The 21401-nt window shown below is 39.1% G+C and overlaps 1 protein-coding gene and 1 long non-coding RNA gene across 2 annotated transcripts in view; one reads left to right on the top strand and one right to left on the bottom strand.

Annotated features, from left to right (window-relative positions):
• LOC142934193 (SH3 and multiple ankyrin repeat domains protein 2-like) overlaps positions 1-21401 on the top strand; it is a 121914-nt gene that overhangs the window by 58076 nt on the left and 42437 nt on the right. Inside the window, exons 12-14 of the mRNA XM_076078654.1 lie at positions 3615-3754; positions 5677-5790; positions 14184-14265. Coding sequence (XP_075934769.1) covers positions 3615-3754; positions 5677-5790; positions 14184-14265 — 336 coding nt within the window. The remainder of the gene's footprint in view (positions 1-3614; positions 3755-5676; positions 5791-14183; positions 14266-21401) is intronic.
• LOC142934279 (uncharacterized) lies at positions 7193-8038 on the bottom strand. The gene is made up of 2 exons (XR_012947705.1): positions 7565-8038; positions 7193-7467 (listed from the first exon to the last, which is right to left on the bottom strand). It is a non-coding gene; the product is annotated as an uncharacterized LOC142934279 (long non-coding RNA).

Raw genomic sequence — 21401 nt, 5'->3', positions numbered from 1 at the left:
TTATTTACAGACATATATACACATAGCTTTTGGGGATTTTTAATTTCCTATTCAGATTTCAGCCTATAATTCATATGTGTTTGAGTCGATGCATTTCATAGATGGACAAAGGTATTGATTGCATATTAGTTTTTTATATGCAATAACCATCTGTGAACATCCAGTCCAAGTCTGGTGATGTTCTGATCATTAGTTCCAGCGATACGGTGCAATAAGGCAGATGTTGTCCCTTTTGGAGAAAGTTTACATTTTCACTATTTTGGGGAGGATCCAAACATCAAACCAAATAAAAACGCATTTTGCCATTAAATATTTGCATACAGCTGTCCATTCAAACAACCAGACATGTTAACGTGATGACAGACATGCTCGTGCCTTCTTCTACCTCGGCCAGGCGTATCAAAAGCTGGTTTTGGGGGAAATGAGGATATCTGACTCGCTTTGGCCCGACAGCCTGAAACACAACAGTTAATGCAGTTTCGCTTTGATATTATTAATGACTTTATCTGCACACCTGGCTGATATTTACAGGTGTGTTTCTCTGGTTTCATGGTGTAAACGAGTCACAGTGGCGTTGGACTAATTGTACAATGTAAACGATGTTGATCAGACTGTGTCTGCACTGTAATGCCCCCCCCCCCCTCTCTCTCTTCCTCTCTCTTCCTCTCTCCCTCCTTGTCTCGGGTCATCATCCAATAATAGCACAAATTATGCAGAGCTGGTATTAATTAACGCTGTCTAATTAGCACCTCAAAGCCACGTGGGTAATTGGCAAAAAAAATAAGCAAGAAGAAGGGAAAGATGGCCGACGATGAGATGTTCCTCCATCTCAGCCGACGACCTCGTGGTCCGGATTGGGTGTCATGTGACCCACAGTGTCATGTGACCTGGAGTCCCACAGCAGTAAAAACAAGTTTCAGCAAAAAATGTTTTATAAATACATTTTGTTTGAATAAATACATGAAAATACTATAGTACCAATAATACTTTTAATTCCATAGTAATAATTTGACATTTGTTGTTATACTATTTATAATATAACAGTTCATATCTTATCATTTAGATTCTCTCTTTGTTAACATTTTATGGTAATATTGTTATTATTATTTAACTTAAAAAAATAAATATATATATATTTATATATACTGTATGTATATATAAATATATATATATTTATATATGCTGTATCAACCATGTAAACTGCAAGAACATCAGAGTTTGTCGAGCAGAAGAACCTCGTGTGTCTTCGAACGTTAAACTCTTTCATCACCACAACCGTTGACTTTCAATTGAAGCAAACAAACTTTGACTTCTGGGAAAAAGTTCTAATTTTTCAAACGCTTCTGAAAGTTCTGCTGTCTTCCATCTTTTTACTTCAGCCATGTTTACCTGATCAGCTGACGTGAGTGTTCTCATCGACTGGTAATCATTGCAGAACAGAGTTTTTTAAACTGAGTACTACAGTATTCTACCTCTTGGTGGTACAGAGAGTATTCCTAGCTGCTCAGAGTACACCGTTGTAGTTTTCTTCTGTGGTGTTTCTTTGGAGCAGATCTCTGAAGACCTGAAGAGGGCTGAGGAGGAGCTCAGTCTACGGGACAAGGTGACCCACTTACTTCCTCCCTCTCTCTCTTTATCTTTACCTCTCTCTCTCTTTATCTCCCTCTCTCTTTATCTCCCTCTCTCTTTATCTCCCTCTCTCTCTCTCTTTACCTCTCTCTCTCTTTATCTCCCTCTCTCTCTCTCTTTACCTCTCTCTCTCTTTATCTCCCTCTCTCTCTCTTTAGCTCTCTCTCTTTATCTTTACCTCTCTCTCTCTCTCCCTTCCTCTCCCTCTCTCCTGCAATCCATTTACCTCAATCTCTGTCTCTTTCTCTCTCCCTCTCCCCCCCTCTCTCTCCCTCTCTCCTGGACCCCATTTACTTCTCTCTCTCTCTCCCTGTCTCCCTCTCCCCCCCTCTTTCTCCTGGACTCCATTTACTTCTCTCTCTTAATCTACTTTTTGCTTCGCTGTGTTTTTTTAATCTCTGACTCGTCAGTCTTCATTGCTCAAAGTGACGCGAGATGAAGAAGAAGAAGAAGAAGAAGGTTGAAAAGTTCTTCTTATCTTTTAATTCAAGCTCATAACTTGAAGACGGTATTTCGACCCTCAAACTGCGTCCTTGTTGCTCGACCTCGTATGAAAAGTCATTTTCATTTGTTTCTGAGTCATTTAACAATTCAGACATATTTCTTTCCACTGAAAGGTGTTCAATCAAACCGAATATTAAAGTAGCTCTATATGTGTAGCATGGACGTGACTTAAGAGGGAGGAAACATGGAGTGACCTGTTTAACTTTATATATTTATTACAGCGATTAGAATAAAAAGCTGCATGCTTCTGGTCCCTGATGGCATTAGGTTTTATCTGATCCATCGTCTCATCTGTTGTGGGAAGTGTTGTTCTGGACGTTGTCCACTAAGTGGCGCTACGTCATCATGTCGTGCACATCATCCATGTGTTGTCCTCTCTCTGCAGCGGTCACGTCTCGGCTCCGTGTACGGAGGACTTTTGCTTTGATGCAGCTTTTTATAACCAAATATTACATTCAAACATATAAATGCAGCCTGCAGCCATCGAATCACACTGTATATCATCTGAGCGTCTCTGGACGACCTGGATATCTTTTTGACGTCATAATTCAGCGTTCTGATGTTTTCCTTCTCTAATGCAGTCGTTTCTCGGCTACTTTGGCTCCATGTGCTTTATAGAGAGTGTTGCCTCTTACCCAGAAGCCACTGCAGCTCTGTGGGTCATATTCTGCTCCACTTCCTCCTCCTGCAAGACACGTGTCTGCTGGCCTCTGAATGTCTGCTCTGCAAAATGTGTGTGTGTGTGTGTGTGTGTGTGTGTGTGTGTGTGTGTGTGTGTGTGTGTGTGTGTGTGTGTGTGTGCAGACAGCCCCTGTTGTTTACAGTAACTTGAGGAAGCTCATAATGTTCCTCTCTTAGTTCCTCGTGAATCTTTTGAGCAGATATCTGAAATGTGTTTTCTCTGAAGATGAATGAAACACGTTTACTCTGCGTGACAACATCTCCTGATGTTCTTGCTCTACAATGTTTGAGTTAATGAATAAAATGCCATTTTCTTAAAGAGAACACCGTGATGTCAAACTGAACTCTCTGGGTGACCTTTGCATCATTTAAAATAAAACACAATAATGTATTTATTCTGGATATATTTAGAAGTATTCTTTATATATTTTGGTGTTTATTTTCCTACTTTGTTTATTTGCGTCTGTAGATTTCTCCTAAATTCACCAAAAGTTATCATTACATAATGCCTCATTTGCATATTTAAACATAACATTTCAGAAAACTCGTAATACAATAAATAATCCTCTTAATGTGAGTGATGAAGTGGTGAAGTTTCATGCTGATATCTGTGAGTTAATTGTTCACCTGGAGTGTCACCGCTGAGCTTTCTGCTTCAAAATCTTTCCTTCAGTGTTTCAATGCAGGAAAATAACTTCACAGCTCGTCAAAGGAGAGCTTCATGAGCTTCTCTATTGAGTAAAGTGTTTCTGTTATTGCATCCATAACTGCGAGTTATCTTGTCTGCTTCCTCTCGTCAGCCCCGGCGGTCACAGCGAGGCCGTGGCCACCAGGAGGAAGCTGTACAGTGCGGTTCCCGGCAGACACTTTGTGGTGGTTCGTCCGTACATCGCCCAGGCCGAGGGGGAGGTCACCCTCTACAAGAGCGACCGGGTCAAAGGTTTGTGTTGTTGCTGTGGTTAACTCCGGCCCTGACCTCCAGTGTATGCCCCCCCCCCCCCACACACACACACACACACACACACACACACACACACACACGTACTCCGATACGTTCATCTAAAACGACGACGCCTCTCAGTAAAAGTATGAACATCAAAATAAACTTTAAAGTACAACAAGTAACAGCACTAACTATGCAGAATGGTCCTGTTCAGAGTGATGTATATTATAAAAAGCTTTTATTGTTATTGTGCAGAATACAAAGAAATCTGCTGATCGGTGCACTTTAAAGACACTGAGTAAAAACCAACAGCCGACAAACAGTCTCTTAAAAAGTACCCAAAATAAATACAATGTAATTATTGCACTATAATAATTGTAATATTACACTAGTATAAATATAATTATTGCACTATGTCATAAGTTTGCCTTCTAGAATACATTGATCAGTTGTGACGGGGCATTCAAAGTTGTGTTGTTGTATTAAGATGATTATTGCTTCATCAATGTGTAGAGATGGGGCTCATTTGAACTGCTTTCATAGTTACTTTTGAGTTACTAATCTGAACCTACAAAGTAATTTGTAACTTAAACTTTCAAATATGAAATAAAAATACAACAAATAAATTAAGTGCAGCCATAATTGTAATATTTGCCTCTAAAATGTAGTAGAGTACTCAAGTAAAGTACCTCAAACTGTACGTGAGGACAGTACTTGAGTAAAGGTACTCAAAGTTATCCCAACCAGAGAGAGAGAGGATCAAAAAGCAGATGAGAGCCACTGATTCATCGCCGCCTTTCGTCTCATAATTGTGTCTGAAAATGAGAGAACTGGAAATCAAACGGCAGATTAGTGTAAATACAGAAGCAGAGGAGCAGAATCCTCCTGATGAGCCTCCAGACGTTACTGAGAAAGCACGGAGGACGCGCTGCATGTGGAGCCTTCAGCAGTGAGTCAATACTGTATCAATGCCTTCACTTCAGCACTACTTCATCTTTAATGTCCAGCAGCGATCATTCTATCTCACATCATCTTTCAGCTCAATTATTTCTAATCTTTCTTGTCAGATCTAGAATATTTCCATTTGGTGGAACGGTGAAGCTTTAATTCATAATTAAATATTGTAAACATCATATAAACAGAAGCTTTAATGAAGAGCTGAAGCCTTAAAGCCACCAATCAGAGCCGAGGAGCCTCGGCTGTGAACGCAGATCAAACTTTCAAACAAAGCAGCGCTGAATATGAATCAATATTCTGTTACTGTATTGTGTGTTTCTCTTCTCAAATGTTTTCAGAAACATATTTTAAAGAACTGTTTCTGCCACAAAGAGCACCAACAGGAAGCAGAGGAACACAGATGATCTGTCTCGTGTGCTGCTCAGTTATTTTTATTAAAGTTACCAACTGCAGCTTTAAATGTTCATTCTGCAGCTTCTTTTCCGGTTTCGTAAAAACGTGTTTTATTTGGCTTTTAGTGGAAAATGTGAAAATAATCTCTATGAAAATGAAGCAGCTTTATTTGAGCAGCACTTTACCTTCTGACGGGAGAACAAATATAGAGATGATGAAGTCCTGATTCAGACCAAAGACATTTGAAGAAGTCGTGAGCCTGTTTGGATCAGCTGCTCCGCTGCTAGCGGACGCATCCATTCTTGTAATGCAATATTTCAAACAGCTAACATCAAAGTCATGTTTAAAACATCCGTTGCTGCTCTGGGTGTTGATATGTTGGTGAAGATGTTTGTCTTTATGTTGTTTTACTTTCTGTTTAATTCAAGTTAAGAGCTTTAAATAATCTCTGTGGACACACCGTTGTGTTCTTTTCAGAAACAATTCTCACCATCTTTGTACCACTTTCCCGACTCCCCCCCCTCCTCACCTCTCCCCTTCTCTCTCTCCTCTCTCTCCCCTCGGTCCAGTCCTGAGCATCGGAGAGGGGGGATTCTGGGAGGGCAGCGCCCGCGGCCAGGTGGGCTGGTTTCCAGCCGACTGCGTGGAGGAGATCCCGGCCAAGGCCACCGAGGAGAGGAGCTGTAAGTCGAATCACTCAGGAGGTGGGACGGTGGCTTATGTGGGACACAATGCTGTTTGCTGTCACCCAGTTTTGTGGAAAGAGAGAGAGAGAGAGAGAGACATAGATAGAGAGAGAGAGATAGAGAGACATAGATAGAGAGAGAGAGAGAGAGAACAAAGAACAGGAGCTGAGGTGCAAACACTGAGGCTTCCTTGAGGCGGTGTGATGGCACGTGGCCTCTTTCCCTCCACTGCATGAGCTGCTGCATGTGTCTCTGTCTCCCCCGTCTCCCCCAGGCTGTGGCGCATACACACAAAGCTAAGCGCTACATTACCCTGCTAACTCAGCTGTGCTCTGACGTCCTCTGGGTGCAAGCTAATGAACATATCACGCCATGCCCCCCCCCCCCACCAGAAACACCACAGTTCTCCTGGTCCTCTCGATGCCTCCTGCTGTCGGTACCTACTCTACGAGAGGGAGCGGGTTTTTAAGAAAAGGCCCTTCCTTGTTCCAACATCTCTTTCCTCCTCTGTTCTATTCTGACAGAGTTAATTATTGACATTATCACGAGTCGACTCCCCCACACACACCCGCTGTCTCAGTCCTCCCTGCTCTTCATCAGCGATGAGGAGCAACTTGTCCTTCTCTCTCTCTCTCGCTCTCTCTCTCTCTCTCTCTCTCTCTCTCTCTCGCTCTCTCTCTCTCTCTCTCTCTCTCGCTCTCTCTCTCTCTCTCGCTCTCTCCCTCTCCTCTCTCTCTCTCTCTCTCCCGCTCTGTTTTTTCTTCTTCTGGGTGGCTTATTTTTAAAGCCTCACCCGAGGCCACGGGCACGGGGAGCTTCTTCTCACACTGTGCCACATCCAAGTTGCCCCCCGGGTCTGCCTGCAGAGACGGCCTGTCAGGAAATGGGAGCACAATATGGCGGCTCGCTGAGACCCATTCAAGAGGAGGACCTGGGCCAAGACCGTGTGTGTGTGTGTGTGTGTGTGTATGTTTGTGAGTGTGTGTGTGTGTGTGTGTGTGTGTGTGTGTATGTTTGTGAGTGTGTGTTTGTGTGTGTATGTTTGTGAGTGTGTGTGTGTATGTTTGTGAGTGTGTGTGTGTGTGTGTATGTTTGTGAGTGTGTGTGTGTGTGTGTATGTTTGTGAGTGCACTCTAAATTATTTCACCGTAAATTAACAGTAACTTACTGGCAGCAGGGACGCCAGTAAGTTACTGTTTTTTTACGGTACACTACCGTAATTTACTTTTAATGTATCATACCGTATACTGGATTACAGTACGTGATAGTAGGATAATTAGGTTTTACCGTGATTTTACGGTATATGCCAGAATGTTACCGTTTATTTACAAAGGGTAATACAACCCGCTACTTTTGCATTTAATTCCCAAAAATTGAAAGAACAACAATAGACATTCAATACATAATAGTTGCAGTTTATTACATGTTCTCAAATAATAAAGGGACATTTGTATTACATCACAAAACTCACAATGTACTGCATGTTTAGAAGAAAACTGTTATGGTCGGTTTATCCTGGACCCAAACGCAGACACCGGGACAGCAGAGTAGGTGAAAAAAGAGTTTTATTTTGCTTGTCTGTGGAGCCGGTGGAGCATGCAGGTGAAGCATGCAGGTGGAGCAGCGAGGCGGTGTGTGCGGCGGCGTCTGGGCGGCGACGTGGCACGGGACTCGCTGAGGCAGAGGGAAAACACAAGTTAGTTAAAAACGTCAAAAAGGCCAACTTTCGCTAAGAGAAGACTTAAACTCAAAGGGGCCGAGGTGTAGCTACCACTGAGTTGAAGGAACAATCTGACGATGAGACTGCAGGAAGCCGGGGTATTTAAGCTGAAGGTGATGATGGTGTAATTGTTGTCAGGTGAGGAGATGAGCCCAGGTGCCGGATGATTGCAGCCGCACTCAAGCCACACACACACACACACACAGACAGACAGACAGACAGACAACAGAGGGGAGACAAGCTGAGGTCACAGCGGAGCCGTGACAAAAACTAATAAACCAATAAAATCGTTAATGACCAGCTTAACTGAACTCATTAGCATCAACAGTATAACATTGAATTAAAATAGTATCAAGAACAGTGTAATAGAACTGCTTCACAGTCTAGCTTGATAACAAGTCTTATACACATTTATAGTTAATTTGAACAGCATGAACTCACATGAATGAAACAATAAGGAGAGAGAACACCTTAAAGAGGACTTGACTGCAGCGTCTGGCTGGTTTCCTCAATCTCTGATGACGAGTGACTGTAAACAAACAAAATAAAAACTTTAGAAACACAATGTTCTGAACTTCTGGAAAGTTCTATGACATCCAGGATAAACAAAAGAAGCTTTGGGTGTGCAGCTGTGGGTTTGCCTGTGCCTCACACATGTTAACATATCAATGTAAGTCTTTGTAAAAAGCTAATAGGCCTACAAGAATACCATACAGTTTAAATGAACAGACTATGTGATGAGCTGATTACGTTAGGTGAAGTAATAAAGCTAAGACGATGGACCACAATGGACTAACGTTCAACACTAAAATGAGTTTGATCTGGTGTTAATGTTGCTCCTGGAATAACACACACGGGTAACGTTACTGTTAGCGTTACCTCAACTGTTCATTGTCTTGAACACGTCAGTGATCTCTGTTCTCCTCTCCCTTTTGATAATCGTCCTGTTTGCGGTCCTACAGTTCAATAAGAGCACAAGTAAACACAAGTTAGGTTACTAACGTTACATCTTAACACTGTAATCGGTGATTCACTTTATTTATGTTAACTTAACTTGCTATGCTGTTAGCTAGCTAACCTTTCTAAGGCTAATTGAGCTTGAGCTAGCTAACGTCACAGAGCTAACGTTAGCTCCACCAACATTAGCAACCTAATGTAATGAAACAGACCAAGTGAAACATTATCTGAGATGTCAACAATTCAATAATCATGAAGACAAAACAATACTAGAGACTTTGAATTTGAATTTCGGATGATAACTTACCTTGGCTCCTCGGTTGATCTCCACATGGCTGTGCTCAGAAGGATGAACTGAAGCTGTTGTGTCCAAAGTCACGTTCAGGAGCAGTCGGTCACGTCTTGTCACTCAAAAATGACTTTTAGGCAATGAGCAGTTTGAATAATAAAAATATTCTATCGTCATTACAGACACATTAACCTACAATAGACAGTACGATGTAGATGGATCGTGATTCACTCAACTTGTATAGAGAAGCGTGTATCCACCTCTTCACAAAAAATACTGTATCATGCTGTTAAATTACGGTAGTCTGCTATTATTGTTAATTGACGGCATTAACTGTTAATTTACAGCATTGACTGTTAATTTACATGTGAGGATGAACATTTAACTGTATGTTACAGTTATTATGAAATACTGTAAGATACCGTTGAAAATCCACCGTAAATTTACAGTAATTCGTTACAGTGTGTGTGTGTGTATGTTTGTGAGTGTGTGTGTGTGTGTGTATGTTTGTGAGTGTGTGTGTGTATGTTTGTGAGTGTGTGTGTGTGTATGTTTGTGAGTGTGTGTGTGTATGTTTGTGAGTGTGTGTGTGTGTGTATGTTTGTGAGTGTGTGTGTGTGTGTGTATGTTTGTGAGTGTGTGTGTGTATGTTTGTGAGTGTGTGTGTGTGTGTGTATGTTTGTGAGTGTGTGTGTGTGTGTGTATGTTTGTGAGTGTGTGTGTGTGTGTGTATGTTTGTGAGTGTGTGTGTGTGTGTGTATGTTTGTGAGTGTGTGTGTGTGTGTATGTTTGTGAGTGTGTGTGTGTATGTTTGTGAGTGTGTGTGTGTGTGTGTGTGTGTATGTGTGTTTGTGAGTGTGTGTGTATGTGTGTGTGTGTGTGTGTGTTCTCATTCTTTGAGTTCACACAGCTGCTCAGGAAGCAGAAGAACTCACAAACACCTGCAAACAGACACAGATCAGGAGACATACCCAGGCAGAAACCTCTTAAGAGTGAAGCCGATGCTTCACGTGTTAAAGCTGCATTCTCTCTACTGACCACCAGGGGGCGACTCCTCTGGTTGTATAGAAGTCTATGAGAAAATGACTCTACTTCTCTCTTGATTTATTACCTCAGTAAACATTGTAAACATGAGTTTATGGTCTCAATCTCTAGTTTCAAGTCTTCTTCAATACAGCATGATGTTCATTTAGTACATTATGGTCCATTTAGAGTCAAACAGACCATAAAGCAGGGGATGCTTTAGGGCGGGGCTACACAGTGATACAGCGTCACTACGTCACTCCTCCTCTGTCCAAATATGGTCACTTCTGTTGCAAAAAACAACATGGCGACTCATAAGGTCAGTCCACAAACCAATAAGTGACATCACGATGATCAGGTCCACTTCTTTCTCGTCTGTGGAGAAACCAGAAGTAAACAAGTCGCCATCACTGCAGTGCCGTCTCCAAAAGATACGCACACATTTCAACGCTAGCTGTCCGAAGAAGAAGAGAACGATTACCATAAAGTAATCACAAATGGAACACGTTGTTAGCCTCCAAAATCAAAAAGCAGCTAAACACAGGTTAATATAGTAACATGTGTGTTTTCTCCACTATTTCTACTGTGAAAAAGGTCTTTTACGTCCTCAGGAGTTTGCTACAGCTTTAGCGTGTCATGTAATATGTGCAGATCAACATTTCATTGACATACATTCACATATTAGACACCGTTGACTATCTGTGTCACTATTTGGCCACAGTTTAGAACATTGACCAGAACAGTGAGCTGTTCAGTTGTACGTCCTCTCACGTGTTTCTCCACATCGAGCTGTTTCAGTGCTCTCAGCACCAGGAATCACATCTTTTACTTTGACCTATTAATCTGTTGCCCTAAAAGTTGTCAAATTCTAAAATGTTGAGTCTAAGCTCATTAAATAATAGTGTGAGCTTCTAAAAACCAACTAATTCACGAGGATTCAAAAGAAAAAAGACGAGATCGTGTGAACAATGTTAGCAGGTTCAGTGTGGTCGCGTCTAAGCTGTGAAGGAAAATAGATGATTTCTTTATGCCACAGAAACACATGTATGTATCCGTTCTGTCATCAGAGCTGTTTAACTCATCACCCTGAAGCGTCATATGACATCGAGTTTGGATAAACGTGACATCATCATCCTCACCTCATCTCAACAGCAGCTCATCAATGCGTCGTGTGTTTGTGTGTTTGGTTAAATGTTGTATCACAACATGCTAAACATGTATTTACTCAGCTTATTATTATTATGCTTATTATTATAGATTTGCATGATATATTAAAATGATCATGGTGTGGTTGTTTTTCATAAGTCTGTAGAGTATAGTTTTGTAGAACGAGACGTCTCTGCAGGTCGTGAAGCTGTTGCTTGACTCAGTGTCCTCCATCTCTCCCTCGTGGTCGTGAGGTGAGATACGAGTGAAGGAAGCAAGGAGGGAAAAATAAAGACCTCACACACACACACACACACACACATGCTTACAATATAAACGGCTCATAGAACAAAGACACAGATGCAGTGTAGCGTGCACATTTTCACACAAACATGAATACTTTATGTTCACCTTCAGATATGCATGCACACACACACACTACACGCAGCATCTCTATCGATCTGTGACCATAGAAAACAACTGGTCAGTTGCTATGGAGTGTGACTATGTTGTGGATACTCTCTCTCTCTCTCGCTCTCTCTGCCTCTGTGTCTCTCTCTCTCTGCCTCTCTGTCTCTCCCACTCTCTGTCTCTGTGTCTCTATGTCTCTCTCTCTCTCTCTCTCTCTGAGTCATGGGGGTGGGGGGGATGTTCCTGTAAAGATGACAAGATCTAAGCCGGATCAGAGGAGATGGAGTTTCTGTGAAAGTGTGACAGCTGGTGTGAGAGAATCTGTGAAGGAAAGGGAAGAGAGAGGGAGAGGAAAGGGGGGAGGAGATGGAGCTGAACGGGACAGATAGATGAGACGGGAGGTCAAGTGTGTGTTTCAAATGTACTTGTACATATTGTTTATAAAAGGGCGGCAGATACAGGAGGACTGAGAAATCATTAATTATACAAACATTTAAACTAAATGTGTTCTGGGATTCAATGTGTTTTGCTTCTCTTTTCCCCCTCGACTCGTACACAATGTTAAATATACATTTTATAGTCGTAGGTTAAATGGTCAAATCTCTTCTTCACACATTTAGGAGCCAATATTGCCACCGGTGTTCAAACACTCGTCTGTCTTTATTGATGGATGTTAGATTGACGATGCCTGATGCAGCATTTGCTGCTCATGCCTCTTGGTCTTAAAGATGTTTATCACCGACTGTCTAACTCAAATTATCTGTACATTTTGAATGATTTACTGTTGACTTCAAATATACATAAACTTGTATTTTGAGAGGCAACATGATGAAATAATTGTACCAAACATCTGCAAGAAAGCGTGTTCGGCACTGGAAGCTGTTACACACAAAGCTTCCCTCAGTTCTGGGAGTTTTAGCGTCTTTCAGCTGAGTGTTTCTTGTTGTTTTTTTGGAACAGTAACTTTGCTGTTTGCAGCTGAGAGGCTTCGATAAACCCATTGTGTTCTATCGTCCGTGCACCAAACGGCAAGGAGAGGAAGTTAGCGGCTTGCTGGTGAAGAAACTGAAACAGATAGTTTTAATTTCTAGATTTGGAAAGGACGTGTGTCCAGTGGCCAGAAACAGACTAAACACATGACTTCCACCCTGACTTTATGTCCCTTGTGAAACCAAAAGTAAACGTTTATGCCTGTTACCTTACGAAAGAAAGTCCTCCAAGTGCAGTTGTTTTTTTATTTAAGCTAGTTACGTTGCTACGTGACGTTGCTATGTTATGTTGTTACATTAAGTTGCTACGTTTCATTGTTACGTTGCTACATTTCATTGTTACATTGTTAGGTTAAGTTGTTATGTTACGTTGTTACATTAAGTTGCTACGTTTCATTGTTACATTGTTAGGTTAAGTTGTTATGTTACGTTGTTACATTAAGTTGCTACGTTTCATTGTTACATTGTTAGGTTAAGTTGTTATGTTACGTTGCTACGTTTCATTGTTACATTGTTAGGTTAAGTTGTTATGTTACGTTGTTACATTAAGTTGCTACGTTTCATTGTTACATTGTTAGGTTAAGTTGTTATGTTACGTTGTTACATTAAGTTGTTACGTTTCATTGTTACATTGTTTTGTTACGTTGTTACATTAAGTTGTTATGTTTCATTGTTACATTGTTTTGTTACGTTGTTACATTAAGTTGTTACGTTTCATTGTTACATTGTTAGGTTAAGTTGTTATGTTATGTTGTTACATTGGGTTGTTACGTTGTTACATTAAGTTGCTACGTTTCATTGTTACATTGTTTTGTTACGTTGTTACATTAAGTTGTTACGTTTCATTGTTACATTGTTAGGTTAAGTTGTTATGTTACGTTGTTACATTAAGTTGCTACGTTTCATTGTTACATTGTTAGGTTAAGTTGTTATGTTACGTTGTTACATTAAGTTGTTACGTTTCATTGTTACATTGTTTTGTTACGTTGTTACATTAAGTTGTTACGTTTCATTGTTACATTGTTTTGTTACGTTGTTACATTAAGTTGTTACGTTTCATTGTTACATTGTTAGGTTAAGTTGTTATGTTATGTTGTTACATTGGGTTGTTACGTTGCGTTACATTATGTTACGTTGTTACGTTAAGTTGTTACGTTAAGTTGTTACGTTAAGTTGTTACGTTAAGTTGTTATATTATTTTAACACAAACTATGTTTTCTCTAAGTAGTTTTGTTGCCTAATTCTAACAAATCGTATCGTTGCAATGTTAACCCGGTTGCATTGTGTGTGAAACTTATTTATGAAACATTTTTGGTTTAGAAACGTGGATTTTCAACGTGTCTCTTGGCTTGCAGAAACGTACAATGCAAACATTTTTTCTGTCGACCGGGTTTCTTCCGCAAGTGGCCAAAATAAATCAGTTCATGCAGCTTCAAAATCTGTTAATTTTCAAGATAAAAAGAGTCATTCATTGTTTTAAAACAACACATGATCACCTGAGAAATACTTCCTGTGGTTGTGAGAACTATGATTCTTTCCTGTCAGAACCAAAGAAGTTTGTCGTTGTTGAAGCGCAAAAATAAAATCTCTCAGCTCTTCCGTTTATGTTTGCCTGTATATCTTGAATTGTACAGAGAGTGAGGACAGGTGTGACTTCTCTTTTATTGATGATTCTCCCTCAAACAACTGATGATCATGACAGAGGTTCAAATGTCTTGAACTGTTATTGGATTGTGTCCATGCGTTTTTAAAGAGCCACCTCTCAACAGCAGTTATTGATTTGTAAACTGCTCTAATTGGTTACAAATGGGATGTGAATAGTGATCTCACGCTGCTGTTTTGTTTTTTTCGCCAGACTCCCGAGCAGACCGCGCTGACAGACGGAAGCTCTTCAGACACTACACTGTGGGCTCCTACGACAGCTTCGATGCCTCCAGGTAAGACCTCACCCACATGTTTCACATCACGTGTGTGTATGTGGTGAAGAAATCAAGACAATCTTTAAAGCTTTTCATTGATTAAGACTGATTGTATTGATTTCAGGAGGATGTTTACGATCTTAATAAGTCTGCATACTAATCTTTAAATTGAGTTGTTTATAACCGTCAGTCAGCTTTTGATGGAAACCTTTCTTCTGTTCTTGAGGGGAAAAAGAGAAAAAAAGCCGACTTTCAGCTAAGTGAAAAGTCCCGTCGAATGGTTCTTGATGTTGAATCTAAATGTTTTCACCGTCTTCTGCTCTCAAGTTATTCTGCTCGACTCTTCTCTTCTGTCACATCCACTTCAACGCAAGCTTCATGAGAAACAAAGATGGATGTGTGTGTGTGTGTGTGTGTGTGTGTGTGTGTGTGTGTGTGTGTGTGTGTGTGTGTGTGTGTGTGTGTGTGTGTGTGTGTGTGTGTGTGTGTGTGTGTGTGAGAGAGGTCCGTTTATTCTCCAGCATCGTGAACAGATCGTAGTCAGAAGAGTCAGAACGTCCTTCAGGAACATGAATGAGCTCTGGGTTGTGTTTGACCTGCAGGTCGTACGTCCGGCATCATCAGGCATGCAGCGCTCTCCAGAGCAGCGAGTGCAGCTCTGCAGCTAACCACATTTAAGTACTAAGTGCTGTATTTAAGTACAATTTTAAAGTGCTTCACTTGAATTTCTCCCTTTTTTGCTGTTACTTTCTTCTCCAATCAACGTATCCTCATACAACAGTTCGTATGATATCTTAAGTTTCTCCTCATTTTTCAAACGTTTCCTACAAAAGTCCAGCAGCACGCTCATTACACGCATGATGTCTTTTCAAAATAAACTTCCGTCTTCACAGGAAACCAACGCTACTTAGTTATGTTTAGGCAAAAAAACTACTCAGTTAGGTTTAGGCAAAAAAACTACTCAGTTAGGTTTAGACAACAAAACTACTTAGTTAGGTTTAGATAACAAAACTACTTAGTTATGTTTAGGCAACAAAACTACTTAGTTATGTTTAGGCAACAAACCTACTTTGTTAGGTTTAGACAGTAAAACTACTCAGTTATATTTAGGCAACAAAACTAATCAGTTAGGTTTAGGCAACAAAACTACTCAGTTAGGTTTAGGCAACAAAACTACTTAGTTAGGTTTAAACAGTAAAACTACTCAGTTATATTTAGGCAACAAAACTACTTAGGTAGGTTTAGACAACAAAACTACTTAGGTAGGTTTAGACAACAAAACTACTTAGTTAGGTTTAGACAACAAAACTACTTAGTTGGGTTTAGACATTAAAACTACTTAGTTGGGTTTAGACAACAAAACTACTTAGTTAGGTTTAGACAACAAAACTACTTAGTTAGGTTTAGACAACAAAACTACTTAGTTAGGTTTAGACAACAAAACTACTTTGTTAGGTTTAGAAAAAACTCGTCATTTGGGTTAAAAGAACTACATTACGCATGTTACGTGACGAATAAAACAACGATGACTACTCGTTTCACACGGGGAACGAACAGAGGTATCTTGGTTGAAAGATTGCTGTTTGTTGGACTTGTTGGATTTTCTTTTTACGCATAATATAAATGTTAAATATGATGCACTGTTATAGATTAAAATACCTTTAAAAGATTCCAAATGAAGCAGCTGCAACTTTAAATATGTTAACAAATGAATAAGAAATAACCCATGATTTATTTATGTCATTGTTTAGCAGGGACAATACACAACACATATATGGAACCAGATATAGCAACAACCTAATCTTCATCTGTAGTCCATGATTGTCATATTTAATGATATAACAGTTGGTATGATGATTATGTTGACCTTTGATTAGTACATTTAGGATGGCTTTGCCTCCTTTAACCAAAAGGTTGGCAGTTTGAGCGAGAAATGTAACATCCAGTTACTTCTAATGCTCAGGATGGTTCAAAAGCAGCGGTCAAATCACATGTATATGACACATGTGTATTTTAAGTTTACATTGTGATGATAATGTGATACTTTTAGTCAAGTAAAATGTTAAATGCAGGACTTTTTTAATACTGTGGTAGTACTAATACTAGTACTTCCTGTCTCCTCTTGCATCTGGAAATAAAATGAACCTGTTTTGCGTCCGAGGAGCTGCTTTAAGTCCTCGTCAGTGTCCTCTTCATGATTCTAAGCTGACATGTTGACAGTTTTTCATCAGCTGATGGTAATGCATCTGAAGTCTGGTGAGTGAACCCCAGAATGCTGCACAGTATTTAAACCACTTTCGAATGAAAAATAAACATGTATGTAAATATATATCTAATTCTACAAAAATGTGTAGGAAAGATTAACAGTAACTACTGACCATTTTGTAACAGTTTTAAATAACTTCTCTATTCTTTGTACACTGCAGAACAAAACCTCAGTGGTATATAAAATGTAGAAATGTGTGTGGTGGTAAGGCTACAAGGACAGCGTGACATTTCCCTCATTAGTCTGCAGGATTTCTTCCGGCGGGACGCTGAACTTGCTGGAAGGTGTCTTTCCAGGAAGAGTCCAATGTGGGTCAAGGTGAAGCCCCGAGGCTGGTGGGCCGAATGTAGACTAAAGACCCGTGTGACTTTAAAGATCCAGGGGAAGTGCATGTTTGACCTGAATATAGACTGAGCTATGGCCATTTAAATGTTCCCCTCATGGAACAAACAGATATTCAATGTCTTTTTTTGGAAGGCTGCCTTTTCAGAGGCACTCACATCAAGTCCTTCCTTTGCTCTTTAAAGATTCATAATTCTTTTTCTTTAACTGGCAGAGGGTTAAATGTTGCATGAGGCAGGAACTGTCCTGGTCTGCTGTGTTTATGGGCAGGAAGAAGCTGTTCTTCTCCACAATGCAAGAACATGTTGTATACTACTGGCAACAGTTAGGCTTAGGCAACAAAACCAACAGTTAGGTTTAGACAACAAAACCAACAGTTAGGTTTAGACAACAACACCAACAGTTAAGTTTAGACAACAAAACCAACAGTTAGGTTTAGACAACAACACCAACAGTTAGGTTTAGACAACAACACCAACAGTTAGGTTTAGACAACAAAACCAACAATTAGGTTTAGACAACTAAACCAACAGTTAGGTTTAGACAACAAAACCAACAGTTAGGTTTAGACAACTAAACCAACAGTTAGGTTTAGACAACAAAATCAACAGTTAGGTTTAGACAACTAAACCAACAGTTAAGTTTAGACAACTAAACCAACAGTTAAGTTTAGACAACTAAACCAACAGTTAGGTTTAGACAACAAAACCAACAGTTAGGTTTAAACAACAACACCAACAGTTAGGTTTAGACAACAAAACCAACAGTTAGGTTTAGACAACTAAACCAACAGTTAGGTTTAGACAACAAAATCAACAGTTAGGTTTAGACAACTAAACCAACAGTTAAGTTTAGACAACTAAACCAACAGTTAGGTTTAGACAACTAAACCAACAGTTAGGTTTAGACAACAAAATCAACAGTTAGGTTTAGACAACTAAACCAACAGTTAGGTTTAGACAACAAAACCAACAGTTAGGTTTAGACAACAAAACCAACAGTTAGGTTTAGACAACTAAACCAACAGTTAGGTTTAGACAACAAAATCAACAGTTAGGTTTAGACAACTAAACCAACAGTTAGGTTTAGACAACAAAACCAACAGTTAGGTTTAGACAACAAAATCAACAGTTAGGTTTAGACAACTAAACCAACAGTTAGGTTTAGACAACAAAACCAACAGTTAGGTTTAGACAACTAAACCAACAGTTAGGTTTAGACAACTAAACCAACAGTTAGGTTTAGACAACAAAATCAACAGTTAGGTTTAGACAACTAAACCAACAGTTAAGTTTAGACAACTAAACCAACAGTTAGGTTTAGACAACTAAACCAACAGTTAGGTTTAGACAACTAAACCAACAGTTAGGTTTAGACAACAAAATCAACAGTTAGGTTTAGACAACAAAACCAACAGTTAGGTTTAGACAACTAAACCAACAGTTAGGTTTAGACAACTAAACCAACAGTTAGGTTTAGACAACAAAACCAACAGTTAGGTTTAGGCAACAAAACCAACAGTTAGGTTTAGGCAACTAAACCAACAGTTAGGTTTAGACAACAAAACCAACAGTTAGGTTTAGACAACAAAACCAACAGTTAGGTTTAGACAACAACACCAACAGTTAAGTTTAGGCAACAAAACCAACAGTTAAGTTTAGACAACAAAACCAACAGTTAGGTTTAGACAACTAAACCAACAGTTAGGTTTAGACAACTAAACCAACAGTTAGGTTTAGACAACTAAACCAACAGTTAAGTTTAGACAACAAAACCAACAGTTAGGTTTAGACAACAAAACCAACAGTTAGGTTTAGACAACTAAACCAACAGTTAAGTTTAGACAACAAAACCAACAGTTAGGTTTAGACAACTAAACCAACAGTTAAGTTTAGACAACAAAACCAACAGTTAGGTTTAGACAACTAAACCAACAGTTAGGTTTAGACAACTAAACCAACAGTTAAGTTTAGACAACAAAACCAACAGTTAGGTTTAGACAACTAAACCAACAGTTAGGTTTAGACAACTAAACCAACAGTTAGGTTTAGACAACTAAACCAACAGTTAAGTTTAGACAACAACACCAACAGTTAGGTTTAGACAACTAAACCAACAGTTAGGTTTAGACAACAAAACCAACAGTTAAGTTTAGACAACAAAACCAACAGTTAGGTTTAGACAACAAAACCAACAGTTAGGTTTAGGCAACAAAACCAACAGTTAAGTTTAGACAACAAAACCAACAGTTAGGTTTAGGCAACAAAACCAACAGTTAGGTTTAGACAACAAAACCAACAGTTAGGTTTAGACAACAAAACCAACAGTTAGGTTTAGACAACAAAACCAACAGTTAGGTTTAGACAACAAAACCAACAGTTAGGTTTAGACAACAAAACCAACAGTTAGGTTTAGACAACAAAACCAACAGTTAGGTTTAGACAACAACACCAACAGTTAAGTTTAGACAACTAAACCAACAGTTAGGTTTAGACAACAAAACCAACAGTTAGGTTTAGACAACTAAACCAACAGTTAGGTTTAGACAACTAAACCAACAGTTAGGTTTAGACAACTAAACCAACAGTTAGGTTTAGACAACAAAATCAACAGTTAGGTTTAGACAACTAAACCAACAGTTAGGTTTAGACAACTAAACCAACAGTTAGGTTTAGACAACAAAACCAACAGTTAGGTTTAGACAACTAAACCAACAGTTAGGTTTAGACAACTAAACCAACAGTTAGGTTTAGACAACAAAACCAACAGTTAGGTTTAGACAACTAAACCAACAGTTAGGTTTAGACAACAAAATCAACAGTTAGGTTTAGACAACTAAACCAACAGTTAGGTTTAGACAACAAAACCAACAGTTAGGTTTAGACAACAAAATCAACAGTTAGGTTTAGACAACTAAACCAACAGTTAGGTTTAGACAACAAAACCAACAGTTAGGTTTAGACAACTAAACCAACAGTTAGGTTTAGACAACTAAACCAACAGTTAGGTTTAGACAACAAAATCAACAGTTAGGTTTAGACAACTAAACCAACAGTTAAGTTTAGACAACTAAACCAACAGTTAGGTTTAGACAACTAAACCAACAGTTAGGTTTAGACAACTAAACCAACAGTTAGGTTTAGACAACAAAATCAACAGTTAGGTTTAGACAACAAAACCAACAGTTAGGTTTAGACAACTAAACCAACAGTTAGGTTTAGACAACTAAACCAACAGTTAGGTTTAGACAACAAAACCAACAGTTAGGTTTAGGCAACAAAACCAACAGTTAGGTTTAGGCAACTAAACCAACAGTTAGGTTTAGACAACAAAACCAACAGTTAGGTTTAGACAACAAAACCAACAGTTAGGTTTAGACAACAACACCAACAGTTAAGTTTAGGCAACAAAACCAACAGTTAAGTTTAGACAACAAAACCAACAGTTAGGTTTAGACAACTAAACCAACAGTTAGGTTTAGACAACTAAACCAACAGTTAGGTTTAGACAACTAAACCAACAGTTAAGTTTAGACAACAAAACCAACAGTTAGGTTTAGACAACAAAACCAACAGTTAGGTTTAGACAACTAAACCAACAGTTAAGTTTAGACAACAAAACCAACAGTTAGGTTTAGACAACTAAACCAACAGTTAAGTTTAGACAACAAAACCAACAGTTAGGTTCAGACAACTAAACCAACAGTTAGGTTTAGACAACTAAACCAACAGTTAAGTTTAGACAACAAAACCAACAGTTAGGTTTAGACAACAAAACCAACAGTTAAGTTTAGACAACAAAACCAACAGTTAGGTTTAGACAACAAAACCAACAGTTAGGTTTAGGCAACAAAACCAACAGTTAAGTTTAGACAACAAAACCAACAGTTAGGTTTAGGCAACAAAACCAACAGTTAGGTTTAGACAACAAAACCAACAGTTAGGTTTAGACAACAAAACCAACAGTTAGGTTTAGACAACAAAACCAACAGTTAGGTTTAGACAACAAAACCAACAGTTAGGTTTAGACAACAAAACCAACAGTTAGGTTTAGACAACAACACCAACAGTTAAGTTTAGACAACTAAACCAACAGTTAGGTTTAGACAACAAAACCAACAGTTAGGTTTAGACAACTAAACCAACAGTTAGGTTTAGACAACTAAACCAACAGTTAGGTTTAGACAACAAAACCAACAGTTAAGTTTAGACAACAACACCAACAGTTAGGTTTAGACAACTAAACCAACAGTTAGGTTTAGACAACTAAACCAACAGTTAGGTTTAGGCAACAAAACCAACAGTTAGGTTTAGGCAACAAAACCAACAGTTAGGTTTAGACAACAAAACCAACAGTTAGGTTTAGGCAACAAAACCAACAGTTAAGTTTAGACAACAAAACCAACAGTTAGGTTTAGACAACAAAACCAACAGTTAAGTTTAGACAACAACACCAACAGTTAGGTTTAGACAACTAAACCAACAGTTAGGGTTAGACAACAAAACCAACAGTTAAGTTTAGACAACAAAACCAACAGTTAGGTTTA

Source organism: Anarhichas minor, unplaced genomic scaffold (genome assembly GCF_050575085.1).
Source record: "Anarhichas minor isolate MPS153535 unplaced genomic scaffold, ASM5057508v1 ptg000067l, whole genome shotgun sequence".
NCBI classification, from domain to species: Eukaryota; Metazoa; Chordata; class Actinopteri; order Perciformes; family Anarhichadidae; genus Anarhichas; species Anarhichas minor.
The sequence above is the reverse complement of the archived record's forward strand: the minus strand, read 5'-3'. Positions and strand labels throughout refer to the sequence as shown.